Source organism: Oncorhynchus clarkii, chromosome 19 (assembly GCF_045791955.1).
Source record: "Oncorhynchus clarkii lewisi isolate Uvic-CL-2024 chromosome 19, UVic_Ocla_1.0, whole genome shotgun sequence".
Taxonomy (NCBI): Eukaryota; Metazoa; Chordata; class Actinopteri; order Salmoniformes; family Salmonidae; genus Oncorhynchus; species Oncorhynchus clarkii.
The window spans coordinates 20,339,533-20,358,713 of NC_092165.1; the positions used below are offsets into that span (position 1 = coordinate 20,339,533).

Here is a 19,181-nt window from a genome sequence, read left to right on the forward strand (position 1 = left end):
CATGTACAGATGTAGGGTCTTAATTTGAGCCAGTTTGCTACAGCAGCGATATTATCCTTCGGCAACAGGAAATGTGAATTATTATGTATATTCTAAATAATGGACATTTTTGTAGAGGCTGATACATTGTTCATTGGAGAAAGTCAAGTTTGGCATTACAAACTTTAGAAGCCTTTGTAAATCTCGAATGAACTACACGTTTGCATTTCCTTCTGTGCAGGAAAATTTTCAGCGACAAAAGTGTGATCAAATTCAGATCCTACGTCTGTAAATGTTAGGTTGTTCTCTCTTCCCACCAAGATAATGATGTTAACACACTCCACTGTAGGGTGGAATTGGAACGGAGTTGCTATGGCAACCGGGCAATTAATTTTGTATGCTCTACTGTTGCTTTGACTGGTGTATCATCGGTGTCTCTGTACAATCTGTTGATTTGGATCTTTGATGCGCTAAGGTATTGCGGTAAAGAGACGACTTCTAATGGACCGAACCGTCAGTGTAGCCAGCACCTGGTTGTAACTGAATTCATGTTGAATGCCACAAACAGAGTTTGTTAAAGGGTGTTTGTTTAAACCCGCCTTCTTACGTCCCCTTATGTTCAAGGATTCAAGGATTCTATTTAAATCCCCTACATACCGTATTCCCAATTTTTCACTCACCTCTCGCTCCCCTCATCTCTTTGTCTCTCCCTCTTTTTTTTGCATTCACTCATCTTCATTTTTGCCATATATTGTGCCATTTATTTATCTCTCGTTCTCTTCGTCTCCCTTTTTTGTCATCTTTACTCCCCTCCCCCTCTCTCTTCTCCTCTCCGTCCATCCCTCCCGCCTGTCTGAGAAGAGGTTAAGAAGTGTAGCTGTGTGCGATCCCTAACGCCTGACATCTAACCCCGGCCCGTAGGAATCAAGCCGCCTCATCGCCCACCCTAATCACCCTATTAAGCCATCCAAAACAAATTCATAACACAACATTAATGATAGCATCTTTATGTCATATTTAATGGCAGCCCCCGGCGTAAAGGTTATCTCCGCTTTCATCATCATAGGCCTCCAAATGGGACCCCATACGCTCCAAAGGGGTCACTGCGAAAATGAAAGGGAGTCTACTAAGGTAATTAATAGAATGCTTTGGAATATCAGTCTCAGCTTCAGCATTATTTACGCTCGCCGTAGCCCATAAACAATAAATTGTTTATCCTTCTCTCTGGCAGTGATTCTCCTTTGATTCCATCAGGCAGTAATGGATTTTATATCTCTGATAGGCAATCTGTTTTATACCTATTAACTGCTCGCAGCTTGAGGCATGACAATGCATTCAACCGCCAACCAGCCAACCGCCCGGCCTGGCATGTCCAAGTCCATTTCCCAGGCCCCCTAGGGAACGCTGCATGTCACCTGTCCCCTGTTTGCCCCCCCCCCTCCTCGTCGATCCCTGAGGCAATAGATGGAATCTCACCTACAGCAGCCCCGTGTCGCTTGAAATGGAACATCGCTCGCCTTTGGTGTGCCATCAATATTTAATGGCCACCACTTCATTTTTCAATTTTTTGAGAGAGAGAGATAGAGAAAAGGAAGAAACAGAGAAAGAGAAAGTGAAAGACAGGGAGAGGGAGAGAGAGAAAGGGAGAGAGAGATGTTATTGTCATTTAGCGTGAGGTGACACTTGTGACTGCAACCAGCTGCGGGCTGTCTAAGATGGCCTGAGGGAAGAGGGGGCAGAAGGAAGGGCTAGCTGCCGCTAACACCACAGAAACTCCTAATTGTTCTCCAACAAGACAAGGTCTCATATTGACCCCTCTCTCTCTATCTGTTTTGTCTCTCTAGTTGCTTACTCACTAACAAAATGGGGTTTTATTCGATGACAGCTAAAGACCCTTGAGAAAGAAGCTATATTTTTGTATTTTTAGTCACTCATTCACTAACAACAACGGGCATCATTTGTTGAGAGCTTTAAGTCCAAGTGGCCTAGTTAGCATGTTCAGAAACCCACCTAGTTACAATTGCGTGTGTAACTCCAAAGCCCACAGCACTTCACTTGCTTTACTTGGTTTCATGCTTGACGGAATTTCTCTGAAACGGTTCCGAAGTTGCTCCCCTGCAAGTCGTCTTCATCTGATGTCTGTCACCACCATCTTATTTGCTCAGTACTCTCCTCAATCGGTGTGTATTGCAGTAGCCTCAAGTTCTTATTTTATCCAGCCCTGCGACTTTCTCTTACATCTTGAACATCCAAAGTCACTTATGAGAAAGCGGAGGCAGAGAGTATTCCAGGAATGTTTCCCCTCCTCTAATCCCTTTTAACTGCAGTACAAACCTTTGTGCTCCCATTCCCTCCTGTAGTGGAGTACAAGCATAATGCACTTTTTGATGTGAGCATTTGTGTGTGTGTGTGTGTGATAATGAATTAGTGATGTTACACAGGTAACCCTGAGGTAACACTGTGTCTCTGTGTTCCCCTCTACCTCTCTCTACAGACTGGCAGGAAAGAGAAAGGAGACCCGCTGAACTCTGCCATCGACAAGATGACCAAGAAGACCAGGGATCTGCGCAGACAGGTGGGTCGCAGTGTCCAAAGCTGAGTTTGATGGACGCCATGTTTGCACCAAAGAGTTTGGCCAACCTGGTCCCAAACGAATCCTTACATGATTAGCTATAGACGCCATATGTACACTAAAAAGGCAATCGTACAGGGACAGTCTGGCCAACTCTGTTCCAACACAAACCGGACATGACTGGATAAAAAGAGGACATTTTTGCAGTCCAAGGCAATCGTATCATGAACATAGTTTAGCCAACTCAGTTCCAACTAAAACCGGACTTGATTGGCTAAAGATGCCATTTTTGCGCTCCAATGCAATTTATATGGACAGTGTTTCCAACTTGGCTTCAAACAACACCTGACATGATTGGCTATAATAGACACACCATATTTTCACTGAAAGGCAATCATACTATACATGGAGAGAGTTTGGCCAATTTAGCCGGAACCCAAATCTGACATAAATGGTTATATGATGGCCAATCCCTCCATAATACCTGATTCTGGGTCTGCACTTACACATTGCACTGACTGACTCTCCATCCTGCATAGACTGCTATTCACTTTACAAACACCGAGCTAAAGAGCCAAATGTGTTTCTGTCATTGAAATCTATCGACCCGATCTTTACACGTATACACTTGATTTCATGAATCCCGGGGAGTATAGAGGCTGAGAGCTCGGAGCTATTACTTTCTCCCAAATTGCAATGCTCCTCTCCATTAGTGGCCCAAAAGGAGACACTTCATGTAGTGTTACATCTTGTTATAGTAATCAAAGTAAAATTGATTTCTTTGGGAAGGCAATCTCATTTTGCCTCCCTCCCTCTCTACCCATGAAAATATGTTTTTTGTTGTTGTACCGTATAATTCATAGAAAAATGCAGGTGATGGTAGGCGAATGGTAGTCACGGTAACCTAAAAGCTATTCATTCACTTTTATTCAGGGGTGTAGTTCACCTGCTCTGTTGCACAGTATTTAGATGCCAAACAAGTGTTCATCTTACAGGCTGACTACACCGCTCGCATCGTGTGCAAAAATCGTGTTGCATCGCGTTGCAAAAATAAATGTAGAAATTATTGTTCAATTATTGTTCCCACACTGCTCGCGCGACAACGAGCGTCTGCGTTGCCTTGGGCTAAAATAGAAGTCAGTTCTATTTCTGATGCAGATCGCGCTGCAAGTCCTGCCTCTCCCATCTCCTCATTGGTTTATAGAAGCAGGTACCCACGTGCCATCTCCTCATTGGTAATAACCACGTGGGTGACTGAAAGACAAACGAGGCCAGTGGCAGTAATGCACCTAATTTATGAAAGTTGCCAATTGCAATGTAAAGTCAAGTGAAGAAAAAGCCTAGAAGGAGGAGAGATGACTAGAAACAATTTGGTTAACGGTTTTATGTGTGGATTAATTGGTAGAGTAGAGGGCCTTCAGCATTTCAGATAATATAACAACTCAATGTTTATATCCCAGGACAAATTAGCTAGCAACAGAAAGCTAGCTAAATAGGACAATTTAGCTAGCAAGTGCAAGCTAGCTAGCTAAATTGCCATAAATGTTGAATGCTTTTCGACCTGTCCCCAAATTAATATAATTGGTTCAGAGTTTGTTTTGATATTTTAACCTGCGTGTCGTGATCACGTTTGGTGTGGGGGGACAAAATACATTTATGCACGATGGCGCACGATGGCGCACGCCGGCAGCCAGTTTGGGTTCCGTGTTACGGTATATCTTTAAAATGGCAATGACCTATAGTACCACAGCCATTAATAACTTAAATATTGGTCTAATAACCAATTAACTGAAAACAGAGATTGCTCAACGCAGACTGAACATGGTCTCCACCCTAAGATACAGGAAGTCTTTATGGGTCTTATGTACTATATGTACTCAATGTACTATATAGTCAGACGTAGAAGAAACAGAGAGGAGACAAAGGGAACATATAAGAGACATACAGTGGTTTGTCCTTTAAAAGTTGCAGCGTATTCTGTGGCATGTTATTTAAGTGCCAACCACTGGTAACATTAATGCTAGTTAGTGCTAGTTTGACCACCAGAGGGCATCTTTGAGAAGCATTTGATATCCTTCAATAGTGGCTGTACGAGAGAATTTAAAACCTTTTTTGTAAGAACATAGTATATGGAACTGATTTTAAGAAATGTTGCTTAATTCATTTGATTAATATTATGGTGTTTCTGTTCCAAGAACAACTAAAAACCCTCTCGGTTACCGTTAGGATGAAATGGATAATATGGTGCTGTACAACGTGACGGTCGGGAGTAGGCTACAGTACTTGCGTGCACGCGGGAGACCATGGTTCAATTCCCCGACAGGGAGGGGTAATAAGTAATATGATTATTGTGGCAGATGTTTGTGTATATAGCACATTTTATGTTTAGGTTTTCAATTTAGGCTGTCCTTGTAAATAAGAATTTATTCTTAACTAGCTTGCCTAGTTAAATAAAGGTTACACTAAGAGCATGACATTTCTACACAATAATTGTAGTCAAACCAATACCCAAATGGAGATTCAGTCAAAATAAAAATCTCATTGATTTATCAAGAGCAGTCCCCATGCTTGTCTCAAAGCAGTGTGAAACGGTGCTGAAATAGTTGTAGGCTATTGCTTCTAACTTCAATATGCTCTTTAAATAAATATGACCTACACCACGTAACAGCACATTACTCAACACTAGTGAGACTCATGTCGCCTACGGTAGGCCTACAGTATATCGAAAAAAATATGACATGACTCTCCGCCAATAATTACATATAGAGGATTGGAGGATTCTAAATTAAAACCAAAATGGGTCACCCAGGGTCTCCCAGTGGCAGCCGGCACGGGAATCGAACCTGCATCCCAATCACGGTCGGATGTGATACATAATAATAATAATAATACTTTTTGTTGTATTATTTGTTTTGTCTTTTCTGGTGGAATAAACTGAAATTGCAACCAATCACATTGTTACGTTGTTTTAGTTTGAACGTGCCAACTGGCACTAAAAACAGTGGGAATGTTTCCCTAGTCAGCTCCATTATTAGTGCAATGCCCCTTAAAGTGTTGCTCTGTGCTACCCAGTGTGGCGGGGTAGCACAGAGCTCCTCCTCCATTTCCTTAGGGCTAGGTCCGTCTTCTGTGCGCGGCGGTTCTACATTCCATTCCATGCCCCCTGCCCTCGTGCCTTGAACCTCACACGCTTTTTTGGATATAGCTGGAGAACTGCTGGGCAATCCCATTGTGCACAAATTGGGAGCCACGATCAACATATAGTCTTGCTAATAACCGGGTTATAATATATCTGTGAGAATATCCAAGGGGCTTTTATATCGTTCTAAATTAATAATAATAATTGTTTTGTTTAGATTATTTTGTTTTCAAATAAGCGAGAAAAGGGCCATTCTTGAACATGTGGTGAGACATTGTTACTAATTTGTAAAAAAAAGCCAGTTTGTTATTTCGAATGACTTCTGGTTTTAGAGGGAGAGAAGCCTAAAAACCTACTGTCATCTTATGGGTCTCCCAGTCAAGGACGGCACAGGTATTGAACCAGCATCTGTAGCAATACAGCTTGCACTGCTTAGACCGTTGCGCCACTCAGGTGCTGTACAATGTGATCGGTCGGGAGTGGGGTACACTACTACAGTAAGAGCAAAATAACAAAACAAACAACAAACAAATAAAATAATAAAAACCTTTATTTAGCCTGTAGTAGGTAATACTGAAGTTGTGCATAACTGAGCAAGAGAACAGGTACATTAGAGTGTCTAGTTTGAGAAACAGACGCCTCACAAGTCCTCAACTGGCAGCTTCGTTAAAAAGTACCCGCAAAACCCCAGTCTCAACGTCAACAATGAAGAGGCGACTCTGGGATGCTGGCCTTCTAGGCAGAGTTCCTCTGTCCAGTGTCTGTGTTATTTTGCCAATCTTAATCTTTTATTTGTATTGGCCAGTCTGAGATATGGCTTTTTCTTTGCAACTCTGCCTAGAAGGCCAGCATCCCGGAGTCGCTTCCTCACTGTTGACGTTGAGACTGGTGTCTCAATTATATTCTTATTTGCAATAAAAGTGACTCCAAAATGACACATTTACCATTCATTTCTATTGGGCACAAAATAACCTGAAACACAACCAAAGCAAACAGCAAATGCATCCAACAACATTGTAGAGTCACAAGCTTGATGTATTGTAGTCATTGCATGCTATACATTTGGGACAAAATACTTTTGCTCCCCTAAAATGGGGGATTACAAAAAGTGCTGTAATTTCTAAATGGTTTACCCGATATGAATGAAAATATCCTACAATTAATGCTGACAATCTGCTATTTAACCCCCATAGTTGTTGTGCTCCAGTACAGAGCCAAAATAACAAACAAAAAATGCACTGTCCCAAAACGTTTGGAGTTCGATGTAGAGGAGTGGAGACAGAGGGGAGACAGAGGAGTGACATAGAGGTGACATCGATGAGACAGAGGGTAGACATAGAGGAGACATAGAGGAGGCATAGAGGAGACAGAAGGTAGACATAGAGGAGACATAGAGGAGACAAAAGGTAGACAGAGGGGAGACAGAGAGGAGACATAGAGTAGACAGAAGGTAGACATAGAGGAGACAGAGGGGAGACAGAGGGGAGGCAGAGGGGAGGCAGAGGGGAGACATAGGGGAGACGTAGTGGAGCCATAGTGTTGCTCTTGCTGCTGGTGAGTCTCTGATCCACCTCTACACAGACGACACCATTCTGTATACTTCTGGCCCTTCTTTGGACACTGTGTTAACAACCCTCCAGGTGAGCTTCAATGCCATACAACTCTCCTTCCGTGGCCTCCAATTGCTCTTCAACCGATCGCTGCCTGCACCTGCCCTTCCTGTCCAACATCACTACTCTAGACGGTTCTGACTTAGAATATGTGGACAACTACAAACACCTGGGTGTCTGGTTAGACTGTAAACTCTCCTTCCCCAGACTCACATCAAACATCTCCAATCCAAAGTTAAATCTAGAATTTACTTCCTATTTCGCAACAAAGCATCCTTCACTCATGCTGCCAAACATACCCTTGTAAAACTGACCATCCTACCGATCCTCGACTTTGGCGATGTCATTTACAAAATAGCCTCCAATACCCTACTCAACAAATTGGATGCAGTCTATCACAGTGCCATCTGTTTTGTCACCAAAGCCCCATATACTACCCACCACTGTGACCTGTACGCTCTCGTTGGCTGGCCCTCGCTTCATACTCGTCGCCAAACCCACGGTCTCCAGGTCATCTACAAGACCCTTATCTCAGCTCACTGGTCACCATAGCAGCACCCACCTGTAGCACGCGCTCCAGCAGGTATATCTCTCTGGTCACCCCCAAAACCAATTCTTCCTTTGGCTGCCTCTCCTTACAGTTCTCTGCTGCCAATGACTGGAACGAACTACAAAAATCTCTGAAACTGGAAACACTTATCTCCCTCACTAGCTTTAAGCACCAGCTGTCAGAGCAGCTCACAGATTACTGCACCTGTACATAGCCCATCTATAATATAGCCCAAACAACTACCTCTCCCCCTACAGTATTTATTTATTTTGCTCCTTTGCACCCCATTATTTATATCTCTACCTTGCAAATCTACCATTCCAGTGTTTTACTTGCTATATTGTATTTACTTTGCCACCTTGGCCTTTTTTTGCCTTTACCTCCCTTATCTCACCTCATTTGCTCACATCGTATATAGACTTGTTTATACTGTATTATTGACTGTATGTTTGTTTTACTCCATGTGTAACTCCGTGTTGTTGTTTGTGTCAAACTGCTTTGCTTTATCTTGGCCAGGTCGCAGTTGTAAATCAGAACTTGTTCTCAACTTGCCTACCTGGTTAAATAAAGATTTAAAAATTAATAAATAGGGGAGACGTAGAGGAGACATAGAGTTGACAGAGGGTAGACATAGAGGAGACAGAGGGGAGACAGAGGGGAGACATAGAGGAGACATAGAGGAGACAGAGGGGAGACATAGAGGAGACAGAGGGGAGACATAGAGGAGACAGAGGGGAGACAGAGGGGAGACATAGAGGAGACAGAGGGGAGACATAGAGGAGACAGAGGGTAGACATAGAGGAGACAGAGGGGAGACATAGAGGAGACATAGAGGAGACAGAGGGTAGACATAGAGGAGACATAGAGGAGACAGAGGGTAGACATAGAGGAGACAGAGGGGAGACATAGAGGAGACATAGAGGAGACAGAGGGTAGACATAGAAGAGACAGAGGGGAGACATAGAGGAGACATAGTGGAGCCATGGAGGAGACAGGGGGAGGGCAAGACAGGAGCAGAGAGGCAGGAATTACACAGCGGGTCTGATATAGTAATTATGTCACAACAGCCCCAGAGGAGGCTATTCAATGGTGCTAAGAGACACTAGGCCTTCCAGGAGGGAGGGGAACTGAGTAAAGTGACTTTGTTTGTTTGTTTGTTTGTTTGTGTGTGTGTGTGTGTGTGTGTGTGTGTGTGTGTGTGTGTGTGTGTGTGTGTGTGTGTGTGTGTGTGTGTGTGTGTGTGTGTGTGTGTGTGTGTGTGTGTGTGTGTGTGTGTGTGTGTGTGTGTGTCATACTCCCTTGTGTATAGCAGCCATCTCATGTTAGAATGCAGAAACACACACAACGGTTGACACCTTTGTGTCGTTGTGAAGACGGGAGATGGCAGAGAGAGAATGAGTACAATGACAGTGACAGCTGTCAGGAATACACACTGTGTGTGCAATAATAGTGTTTAACATAGTAATTTTTTAATGGCTACCTCGTCTCTGTACCCCACACATGCAATTATCTGTAAGACTCCTCAGTCGAGCAGTGAATTGCAAACACAGATTCAACCTCAAAGAGCAGTGAGGATTTCCAGTGCCTCGAAAAGAAGGGCAACTATTGGTAGACGGTTAAAAAAAAAAAGACATTGAATATCTGTTTGAGCTACGGTGAAGTTATTAAATACACTTTTGATGGTGTAGCAATACACCCAGTCTAGAAAGATACAGGTGGCCTTCCTAACTCAGTTGCCAGAGAGGAAGGAAACTGCTCAGAGATTCACTTTTTGCCCTGAATACAAAGTGTTATGCTTGGGGAAAATCCAATACAACACATAACTAAGTGCCACTCTTCATATTTTCAAGCATAGTGGTGGCTGCATCATGTTATGGGGGTGTTTTTAACCATTAAGGACTGGGGAGTTTTTCAGGATAGAAAATAAACAGAACAGAGTATTATTTTTTGCAAGTATTTAAATTATAGTCCTATTGTAAAACGATTATAACACTGAAAATGCTTTTTTCTAAATTAAATTAAAATATCCATGTTACAATATTACATGCAAGGATATACTATGACATTTCCATTTATTAATGTAATAAAACAAACTATTCAATGTATTGTTTATGACTTGCAGGGGCGCCCCGTAAAAATACTGGGAGCCAACCGATAGCCTTCCCGTTTTTAACTTGTTGTTTATGTTGACCAATCAAAGCGGCAGAGAGGGCTCAATGTGTAGCAAGTGGAGTGAGAGTTCACTAATGCAATGCAAGTTAGCGAAATTAAAAGGAGTAGGCTACAACGACCAACCAACAGGTAGGCTGTTGTTTTATCCGAATGGGTTTGGCCTCAATTAGCCTAGCTATCTACAGGTGGCTAACTTAGCTAGCTAACGAGGCTACTCTGGTCAAGACATGCCCTGTTAACGTTAAATGGGATGATAAATAACATTGTGGTTGCTGTAGCCGAGTTGCCTTGGCGTCTCTCTCTTTCCCTCCGTCTGCTCGCTACCCGCCCCTTATAACTTCCCCAGCTGCAGTAATAGAGCAAAAGAGCAGCCTATCCCTCGCGCAGCAGTGCTCAGGTGAAACGTTTACGTAAAAAAATAAACGCACGTCTTTTGAACATCTGACAACAATGTATGATACTATTCGAATAGTGAAACTATTTTCAAACCCTCAAGCTCTAGAATGTATGTAAAATCACCAAGCTGGTCTGCATCTCCACCGGTGCGGGAAAATTCTCAGCATCAAAAGAGTGATCCGATTAAGATCCTACACCTGTGTGTGTGAGATACAGTACACCCAACCACATATCACATATACATATGTAGGCCTACAGATAGTCATTTCATTCTCTACCTGTTTTATATCAGTTTCTCTGAGCGCAGAACACATAAAGTCTAACATATGGTATATGTGTAATTTACACCCACTCATACAGTATATCATATATAAACATGTAGGCCCAGATAATCATTTTGCAGACAGTTGCTTATACACTATGGCCCTTATACACACACATACATACACACACACACACACGTACACACATTAACAAACACTTAGCATCTCAACTTACCCTCATCAAACATGCATAGATGGGACGTTTGATTGCCTACTCAAGATCGTGCATTAAATGTTGAGTAAATCAAAGGTGTGTGCAAACAACACATAAAGCAACCCGCCCTCCCGCCCAGGTTCAAAATGACAGCCTGACTGCCTGTTTGCTTTTCTTCACACTCAGCGTTAATCACGAGGACCTAGGATTTTCCATAGATGTACATCACTTGTGTATCCCTCTGCCACCTTTGCTGCCAGGCAATGCACATGGTGAGCCACCAGCCAATCCCGCGTGTCGACCACCACAATGTGCCACTCAGTTCCGCTAGGCAATGTGCCTGTCCCAAATGGCACCCTATTCCTTGTATAGTGCACTACTTTTGACCAGGGCCAATAGGGAATAGGCTGCCATTTGGGATGCACGGCAGGGGCCTAGTAACGTAATTAGAAAACGCCTTTTAAAATCCTGTGCACACCTTGGCGCAGGGTTGTAAATATCGCAGCGGCTGTGACACGGTTTACATCAGGCACTCAATCGTACATCCCACGTTTTCCCTCCTTCTCTATCTCTCTCTCTCTCTGCCTTGTTCAACTTTTTACCCCCGCCTCCCCCTGTACCAAGTGTGCGCCCCGCCCCGTCCTTGGGTGTGCTTTTGTGGCCTTGTTACTCCAACAATATTGGGAAAGCAGTAAACTCTCTCCGACACGTGTATTATAATTATAGATGTTAGACCCCCCCCCCCCCCATCACACACACACACACCCAAAAAATAAGGTGGCTGTTTACAGATTTGCAAGGCCATGCACTTTTTAATCCTTTTAAGACATTTATTTCATTATCTATCGCGGTATTAAACCGAGGTGAGATGTTTATTGCGTGACTCCTCACGTTTTATGGTACAGTAAAGTGGTTTAAAGGAAATGAAAAGTGTTTAATAGTCCTGATTTACTTGTGCGAGGGAGTTCTGCCGCAATTTCATTTTCGACCCAGTAATTCTGAACCATCACTTCTAATTCATTCAAGAACAACTCTCAACAACTCTGAAATGGTTCCAGTGTTACAAGGCTGATCACACCTAGTGTCAACGTGCTGGGCAATATTGTACTCAACCCCTATCAGACCTGGCCTCACCTGAGTTGGAATCCAAACTCTAAACATTACGGAGAGAATATGAAAATGCAGTGTCTTATTAGCCTTTGAGTTGGGGATCTGAAAACCTTATAATAAATAAATCAATCAATTTACTGTAAAAAACAGTGTTCTACTTTAAACGAACTACAATGTATAAAGGCTTTATATAAACTCAGCAAATAAAGAAACGTCCTCTCACTGTCAACTGCGTTTATTTTCAGCAAACTTAACATGTGTAAATATTTGTATGAACATGACAAGATTCAAAAACTGAGACATAAACTGAACAAGTTCCACAGCCATGTGACTAACAGAAATGGAATAATGTGTCCCTGAGAAAAAGGGGGGGTCAAAATCAAAAGTAACAGTCAGTATCTGGCGTGGCCACCAGCTGCATTAAGTACTGCAGTGCATCTCCTTCTCATAGACTGCACCAGATTTCGGACATTTCTGGGGGGAATGGCCCTAACCCTCACCCTCCCATCCAACAGGACCCAGATGTGCTCAATGGGATTGAGATCCGGGGGCCATGGCACAGCACTGACATTGCTGTCTTGCAGGAAATCACACACAGAACGAGCAGTATGGCTGGTGGCATTGTCATGTTGGAGGGTCATGTCAGGATGAGCCTGCAGGAAGGGTACCACATGAGGGAGGAGGATGTCTTCCCTGTAACGCACAGCATTGAGATTGCCTGCAATGACAACAAGCTCAGTCTGATGATGCTGTGACACACCGCCCCAGACCATGACGGACCCTCTACCTCCAAATTGATTCCGCTCCAGAGTACAGGCCTCGGTGTAACGCCCATTCCTTCGACAATAATCGTGAATTCAACCATCACTCCTGGTGAGAGAAAACTGCGACTCGTCAGTGAAGAGCACTTTTTGCCAGTCCTGTCTGGTCCAGCGACGGTGGGTTTGTGCCCATAGGCGACGTTGTTGCCGGTGATGTCTGGTGAGGACCTGCCTTACAATAGGCCTACAAGCCCTCAGTCCAGCCTCTCTCAGCCTATTGTGGACAGTCTGAGCACTGATGGAGGGATTGTGCGTTCCTGGTATAACTCGGGCAGTTGTTGTTGCCATCTTGTACCTGTCCCGCAGGTGTGATGTTCGGATTAACCGATCCTGTGCAGGTGTTGTTACACGTGGTCTGTCACTGCGAGGATGATCAGCTGTCCGTCCTGTCTCCCTGTAGCGCTGTCTTAGGAGTCTCACAGTATGGATATTGCAATTTATTGCCCTGGCCACATCTGCTGTCATCATGCCTCCTTGCAGCATGCCTAAGGCACGTTCACGCAGATGAGCAGGGACCCTGGGCATCTTTCTTTTGGTGTTTTTCAGAGTCAGTAGAAAGGCCTCTTTAGTGTTCTAAGTTTTCATAACTGTGACCTTAATTGCCTACCGTCTGTAAGCTGTTAGTGTCTTAACGACCGCTCCACAGGTGCATGTTCATTAATTGTTTATGGTTCATTGAACAAGTACGGGAAACTATGTTTAAACCCTTTGCAATGAAGATCTGTGAAGTGGATTCGGATTGAGTTTATCATACATGCAGTCTTCACATACCATACTCAAAACATCTATAAAAGATGATTTCTTACTCTATAAAGGAGAATTGTAGTATTGAAGTTGATCTAATTGACCATAAACAATAATTGTTCATGACATTCCAATAAACGGAGACTAAATGCAGCAGTGCCAAAACACGTTGTGCAATAAAGAATGCATCCCAAATGGCACCCTATTCACTTTTTTGTCCACTTTCTCTTTTGACCAGGGCTCATAGGACTCAGGACAAATTTAGTGCACAATATAGGGACTATAGTGCCATTTGGGATAGACAAATCTGTTTTTCCCCTGTGTTTTTCTTCTTATTCTACTCCACGTGTACACTTCGTCTGGAACACAAGTGCTCTCACTTCTCCTCCAATATTTTTCTTCTCCTTGACAGCATGTGTGTCTGTCAGAGTTCTGGGAAAACGACTCATTGCCCCAGTTAATCTGACATGCGTCATCAAATGTCATTGGGTTTGATTGAATGATGAGACATCCATGCGTGGTGAAAGCTTACTCTGTGTTTGCATTCCAAATGGCACCATATTCTTTATATTGTCATGGTCTGACCTTAGTTCCTTTGTTTTGTCTTTGTTTTAGTATGGTCAGGGCGTGAGTTGGGGTGGTCAGTCTATGTTCTTTTTTCTATGATTTGGGATTTCTGTGTTTGGCCTGGTATGGTTCTCAATCAGAGGCAGCTGTCAATCGTTGTCCCTGATTGAGAACCATACTTAGGTAGCCTGTTTTCACCCTTGAGTTGTGGGTGATTATTTTCTGTTGTGTGTCTTCACCAGACAGGACTGTTTCCTTGTCGGTTTGTTCTTTCGCTTTGTTGTTTTGTATTTCAGTGTTCAGTTTGACTCATTAAATATTAACATCATGAACACATACCACGCTGCGCTTTGGTCCTCACCTTCTTCCACCAACAACGGCCGTTACATATATAGTGCAGTACTTTTGACCAAAGTGCTATGGGCCACTATGCCACTATGTCGGCAATAGCGTGCCATTTGGGACACAACCCATGTCTGTTTGTGGAGACTTGGGGGATGAGTCGCTCTGGTTAATTACAATACATGTATTTATTTTTTAGTTTCTTTCACCTTTATTTAACCAGGTAGGCTAGTTGAGAACAAGTTCTCATTTACAACTGCGACCAGGCCAAGATAAAGCATAGCAGTTCGATACATACAACAACACAGAGTTACACATAGAATGAACAAATATACAGTCAGTAACACAATAAAGAAAATAAAGGCTCTTAACACCTTGGCGCCACCCGCTTTGCCTTCTGTTAAGCCGGACAGGTCACCCAGCCTGCCAAGGGGGTTCTGTATAAAGGTAATGGGGCATTAGCAGGGCCAGAATGAATAAGCAGGGCCCTGCCCGCTTTCTGCTCGCCTAAAAGCCACTAGAGAGAGACTGCCTGGGCCTTGTTCTTGTTTACAGGCTAATGCTTTCACTGTTTGCTACAGTAAGAGACGGAGAGGCTGAGAGTAGCATAGGCGAGGACAACTTCTAAAGTATGATTTTGAAGGATAAAGATTGCATCCCAAATTGCTCACTATTCACTATATAGTGTACTACTTTTGACCGTGGCACAATAGGGAATAGGGTGCCATTTAACTTTCTTTATCTTAATTTACTTGAATATGTACAGTATGTATGTATGTATGTAGTTATTTTGCTCAACAACACATGGTAGCTCTAACCAAAGAAAATTGTGTGACCAATGACTACCCATTCAATCCCTTCGTTGACAGTAGACTGGCGTTGGGACAGGCAGTAGCCTTTTCACGGGCTCCTGACCAATGATGCTATTTATTGTGTTTTTTGCACTGATCTTAACTGTTTTTTGTACATAATGTTTTCGTCATAGTTTCCTATGACCCGAAAACAGCTTCTGGACATCAGAACAGCGATCACTAACCTCGATTTGGATGAAGAATTCTACGTCAATGACTCAGCCGAGCAGGACGTATTGCTCACCCAGGACCAGGCCCTAATCCCCGACACTTGGAAGAAGAAAAGACAGCGATATGGAGGCCGACTTGGGGGCACCCTGATGAAACTCCCGTGGCGAGTAAAGAAACCACCTCTACCCTCTGATCTATTGGCGAATGTACAATCACTGGAGAACAAACTAGACGAGCTTTGTTCGAGACTATACTACCAATGGCACCTAAAGAACTATTATCCTATGCTTCACAATGTCATGGCTGCATGAGGACATGGTTAATATAAATCTATCTGCTTTTTCAATGCATCGGCAGGACAGAACGGCAGCATCTCGTAAACTCAAGGGCAGGGGTGTATGTCTCTTTGTTCGATTCCAAGATGGCGTAGCAGTGCAGACATGTTTTGTTCTTCCTCTCGTGTACTTTTGTATTTTTCCGTCTTTTTTGTATATATTTCAATTTTATTTTCAATCTCTTCTCCATTTTAGTTCAATTATACCTTCCGGTAACCTGCCTCACCCAATGTGATAGACCTTATAGCAAGAATCACCTAGCCATCAGAAGCTAACCAGCTAATTAGCTACAAGCTATTTAGTCATTGTTAGCCACTGCTAGCAGCCTTTACCTTCTGCACAGGTACCAGCCCTTTTTTTAGCTTGGATAATACTCGCCAGCCTACCAGTAACAGACTGTCTCTCCACTACAACACCGGATTCCTGCCGTAATCTCTGGACCATTCTCCTGATCTTCACAGCTAGCTAGCACCCACCGAGTTACCCAGTACCGAAACTATCATCTATCATCACGTCTCTCTCATATGTCAATATGCCTTGCATACTGTTGTTTAGGTTAGTTATCATTGTTTTAGTTTACAATGGAGCCCCCAGTTCCACTCATTATACCTTTGATACCTCCTTTGTACCACCTCCCACACATGCGGTGACCTCACCCATTATAACCAGCTTATCCAGAGATACAACCCCTCTTATCATCACTCAGTGCCTGGGCTTACCTCCGCTGTACCCGCACCCCACCACACCCCTGTCTGCACATTATGCCCTGAAACTATTCTACCACTCCCAGAAATCTGCTCCTTTTATTCTTTGTCCACAATGCTCTAGGCGACCAGGTTTGATAGCCTTTAGCCGTACCCTCATCCTACTCCTCCTCTGTTCCTGTGGAGGTAAACCCAGGCCCTGCGCGTCCCCAGGCACCCTCATTTGTTGACTTCTGTGATCGAAAAAACCTTGGTTTCATGCTTGTCAACATCAGAAGCCTCCTCCCTAAGTTTATTTTACTCACTGCTTTAGCACACTCCGCCAACCCTGATGTCCTTGCCGTGTCTGAATCCTGGTTTAGGAAGGCCACCAACAATTCTGAGATTTCGATTACCCAGCTACAACATTTTCCCGTCAAGATAGAACTGCCAAAGGGGGAGGAGTTGCAATCTACTGCAGAGATAGCATGCAAAGTTCTGTCATACTTTCCAGGTCTATACCCAAACAGTTTGAACTTCTAATTTTAAAAATGAACCTCTCCAGAAATAAGTCTCTCACTGTTGCCGCCTGCTATCAACCCCCCTCCGCTCCCAGCTGTGCCCTGCTTACACCATTTGTGAATTGATCGCCCCCCATCTAGCTTCAGAGTTCATTCTGTTAGGTGACCTAAACTGGGATATGCTTAACACCCCTGCAGTCCTACAATCCAAGCTAGATGCCCTCAATCTCACACAAATCATCAAGGAACCCACCAGGTACAACCCTAAATGCGTTAACATGGGCACCCTCATAGACATTATCCTGACCAACTTGCCCTCCAAATACACATCCGCTGTTTTCAATCAGGATCTCTGCGATCACTGTCTCATTGCTTGTATCCGCTATGGGTCCGTGGTCAAACTACCACCCCTCATCACTGTCAAACGCTCCCTAAAACACTTCTGCGAGCAGGCCTTTCTAATCGACTTGGCCCGGGTATCCTGGAAGGATATTGACACTCATCCCGTCAGTCGAGGATGCCTGGTCATTCTTTAAAAGTAATTTCCTCACCATCTTAGATAAGCATGTTCCGTTCCAAAAATGCAGAACTAAGAATTAAGATATAACCCTTGGTTCACTCCAGACCTGACTGCCCTTGACCAGCACAAAAACATCCTGTGGCGGACTGCAATAGCATCAAATAGTCCCCACGATATGCAACTGTTCAGGGAAGTCAGGAACCAATACGTGCAGTCAGTCAGGAAAACAAAGGCTAGCTTTTTCAAGCAGAAATTTGCATCCTGTAGCTCTAACTCCAAAAAAAGCCAAGTTAATAAACAGATCACTGACCATTTAGAATCCCACCGTACCTTCTCCTCAGCCACACTCACGGTACTAAACAATATCATAACCGCCATCGATAAAAGACAGTACTGTGCAGCCGTCTTCATCGACCTGGCCAAAGCTTTCGACACTGTCAATCACCGTATTCTTATTGGCAGACTCAATAGCCTTGGATTTTCTAATGACTGCCTCGCCTGGTTCACCAACTACTTTGCAGACAGAGTTCAGTGTGTCAAATCGGAGGGCATGTTGTCCGGAGCTCTGGCAGTCTCTATGGGGGTTCCACAGGGTTCAATTCTCGGGCAGACTCTTTTCTCTGTATATATCAATGATGTTGCTCTTGCTGCGGGCAATTCCCTGATCCACCTCTACGCAGACGACACCATTCTGTATACTTCTGGCCCTTCCTTGGACACTGTGCTAACTAACCTCCAAACGCGCTTCAATGCCATACAACACCCCTTCTGTGGCCTCCAACTGCTCTTAAATGCTAGTAAAACCAAATGCATGCTTTTCAACCGTTCGCTGCCCGCACCCGCCCGCCCGACTAGCATCACCACCCTGGACGGTTCCAACCTAGAATATGTGGACAACTATAAATACCTAGGTGTCTGGCTAGACTGTAAACTCTCCTTCCAGACTCATATTAAACATCTCCAATCCAAAATCAAATCTAGAATTGGCTTCCTATTTCGCAACAAAGCCTCCTTCACTCTCGCCGCCAATCTTACCCTAGTAAAACTGACTATCCTACCGATCCTCGACTTCGGAGATGTCATCTACAAAATAGCTTCCAACGCTCAACCCAGCAAACTGGATGCACTCTATCACAGTGCCATCCGTTTTGTTACCAAATCAACTTATAACACCAACCACTGTAACCTGTATGCTCTAGTCGGCTGGCCCTCGCTACATATTCGTCGCCAGACCCACTGGCTCCAGGTCGTCTATAAGTCTATGCTAGGTAAAGCTCTGCCTTATCTCAGTTCACTGGTCACGGTAACAACACCCACCCGTAGCACACATTCCAGCAGGTATATCTCACTGATCATCCCCAAAGCCAACACCTCATTTGGCCGCCTTTCCTTCCAGTTCTCTGCTGCCAGTGACTGGAACGAATTGCAAAAATTGCTGAAGTTGGAGACTTTTATTTCCCTGCCAGGTCGCAGTTGCAAATTATAACTTGTTCTCAACTAGCCTACCTGGTTAAATAAAGGTGAAAAAAACAACAACAGCTGTTGTGCGATCTCTAAAATTAAGGAAGTCTCGAGGTTCTGCTCACCTGAGTTAGAATACCTCATGATAAACTGTAGACTA

At 43.8% G+C, this 19,181-nt stretch overlaps 1 protein-coding gene across 4 annotated transcripts in view; it reads left to right on the forward strand.

The window, feature by feature from the left end:
• The window catches only part of LOC139374910 (catenin alpha-2), a 677,819-nt gene that overhangs the window by 494,850 nt on the left and 163,788 nt on the right, over positions 1–19,181 (forward strand). For all 4 annotated transcript variants that reach the window (XM_071116130.1, XM_071116133.1, XM_071116132.1 and 1 more), the window contains one exon: positions 2,474–2,554. In XM_071116130.1, coding sequence (XP_070972231.1) covers positions 2,474–2,554 — 81 coding nt within the window. The remainder of the gene's footprint in view (positions 1–2,473; positions 2,555–19,181) is intronic.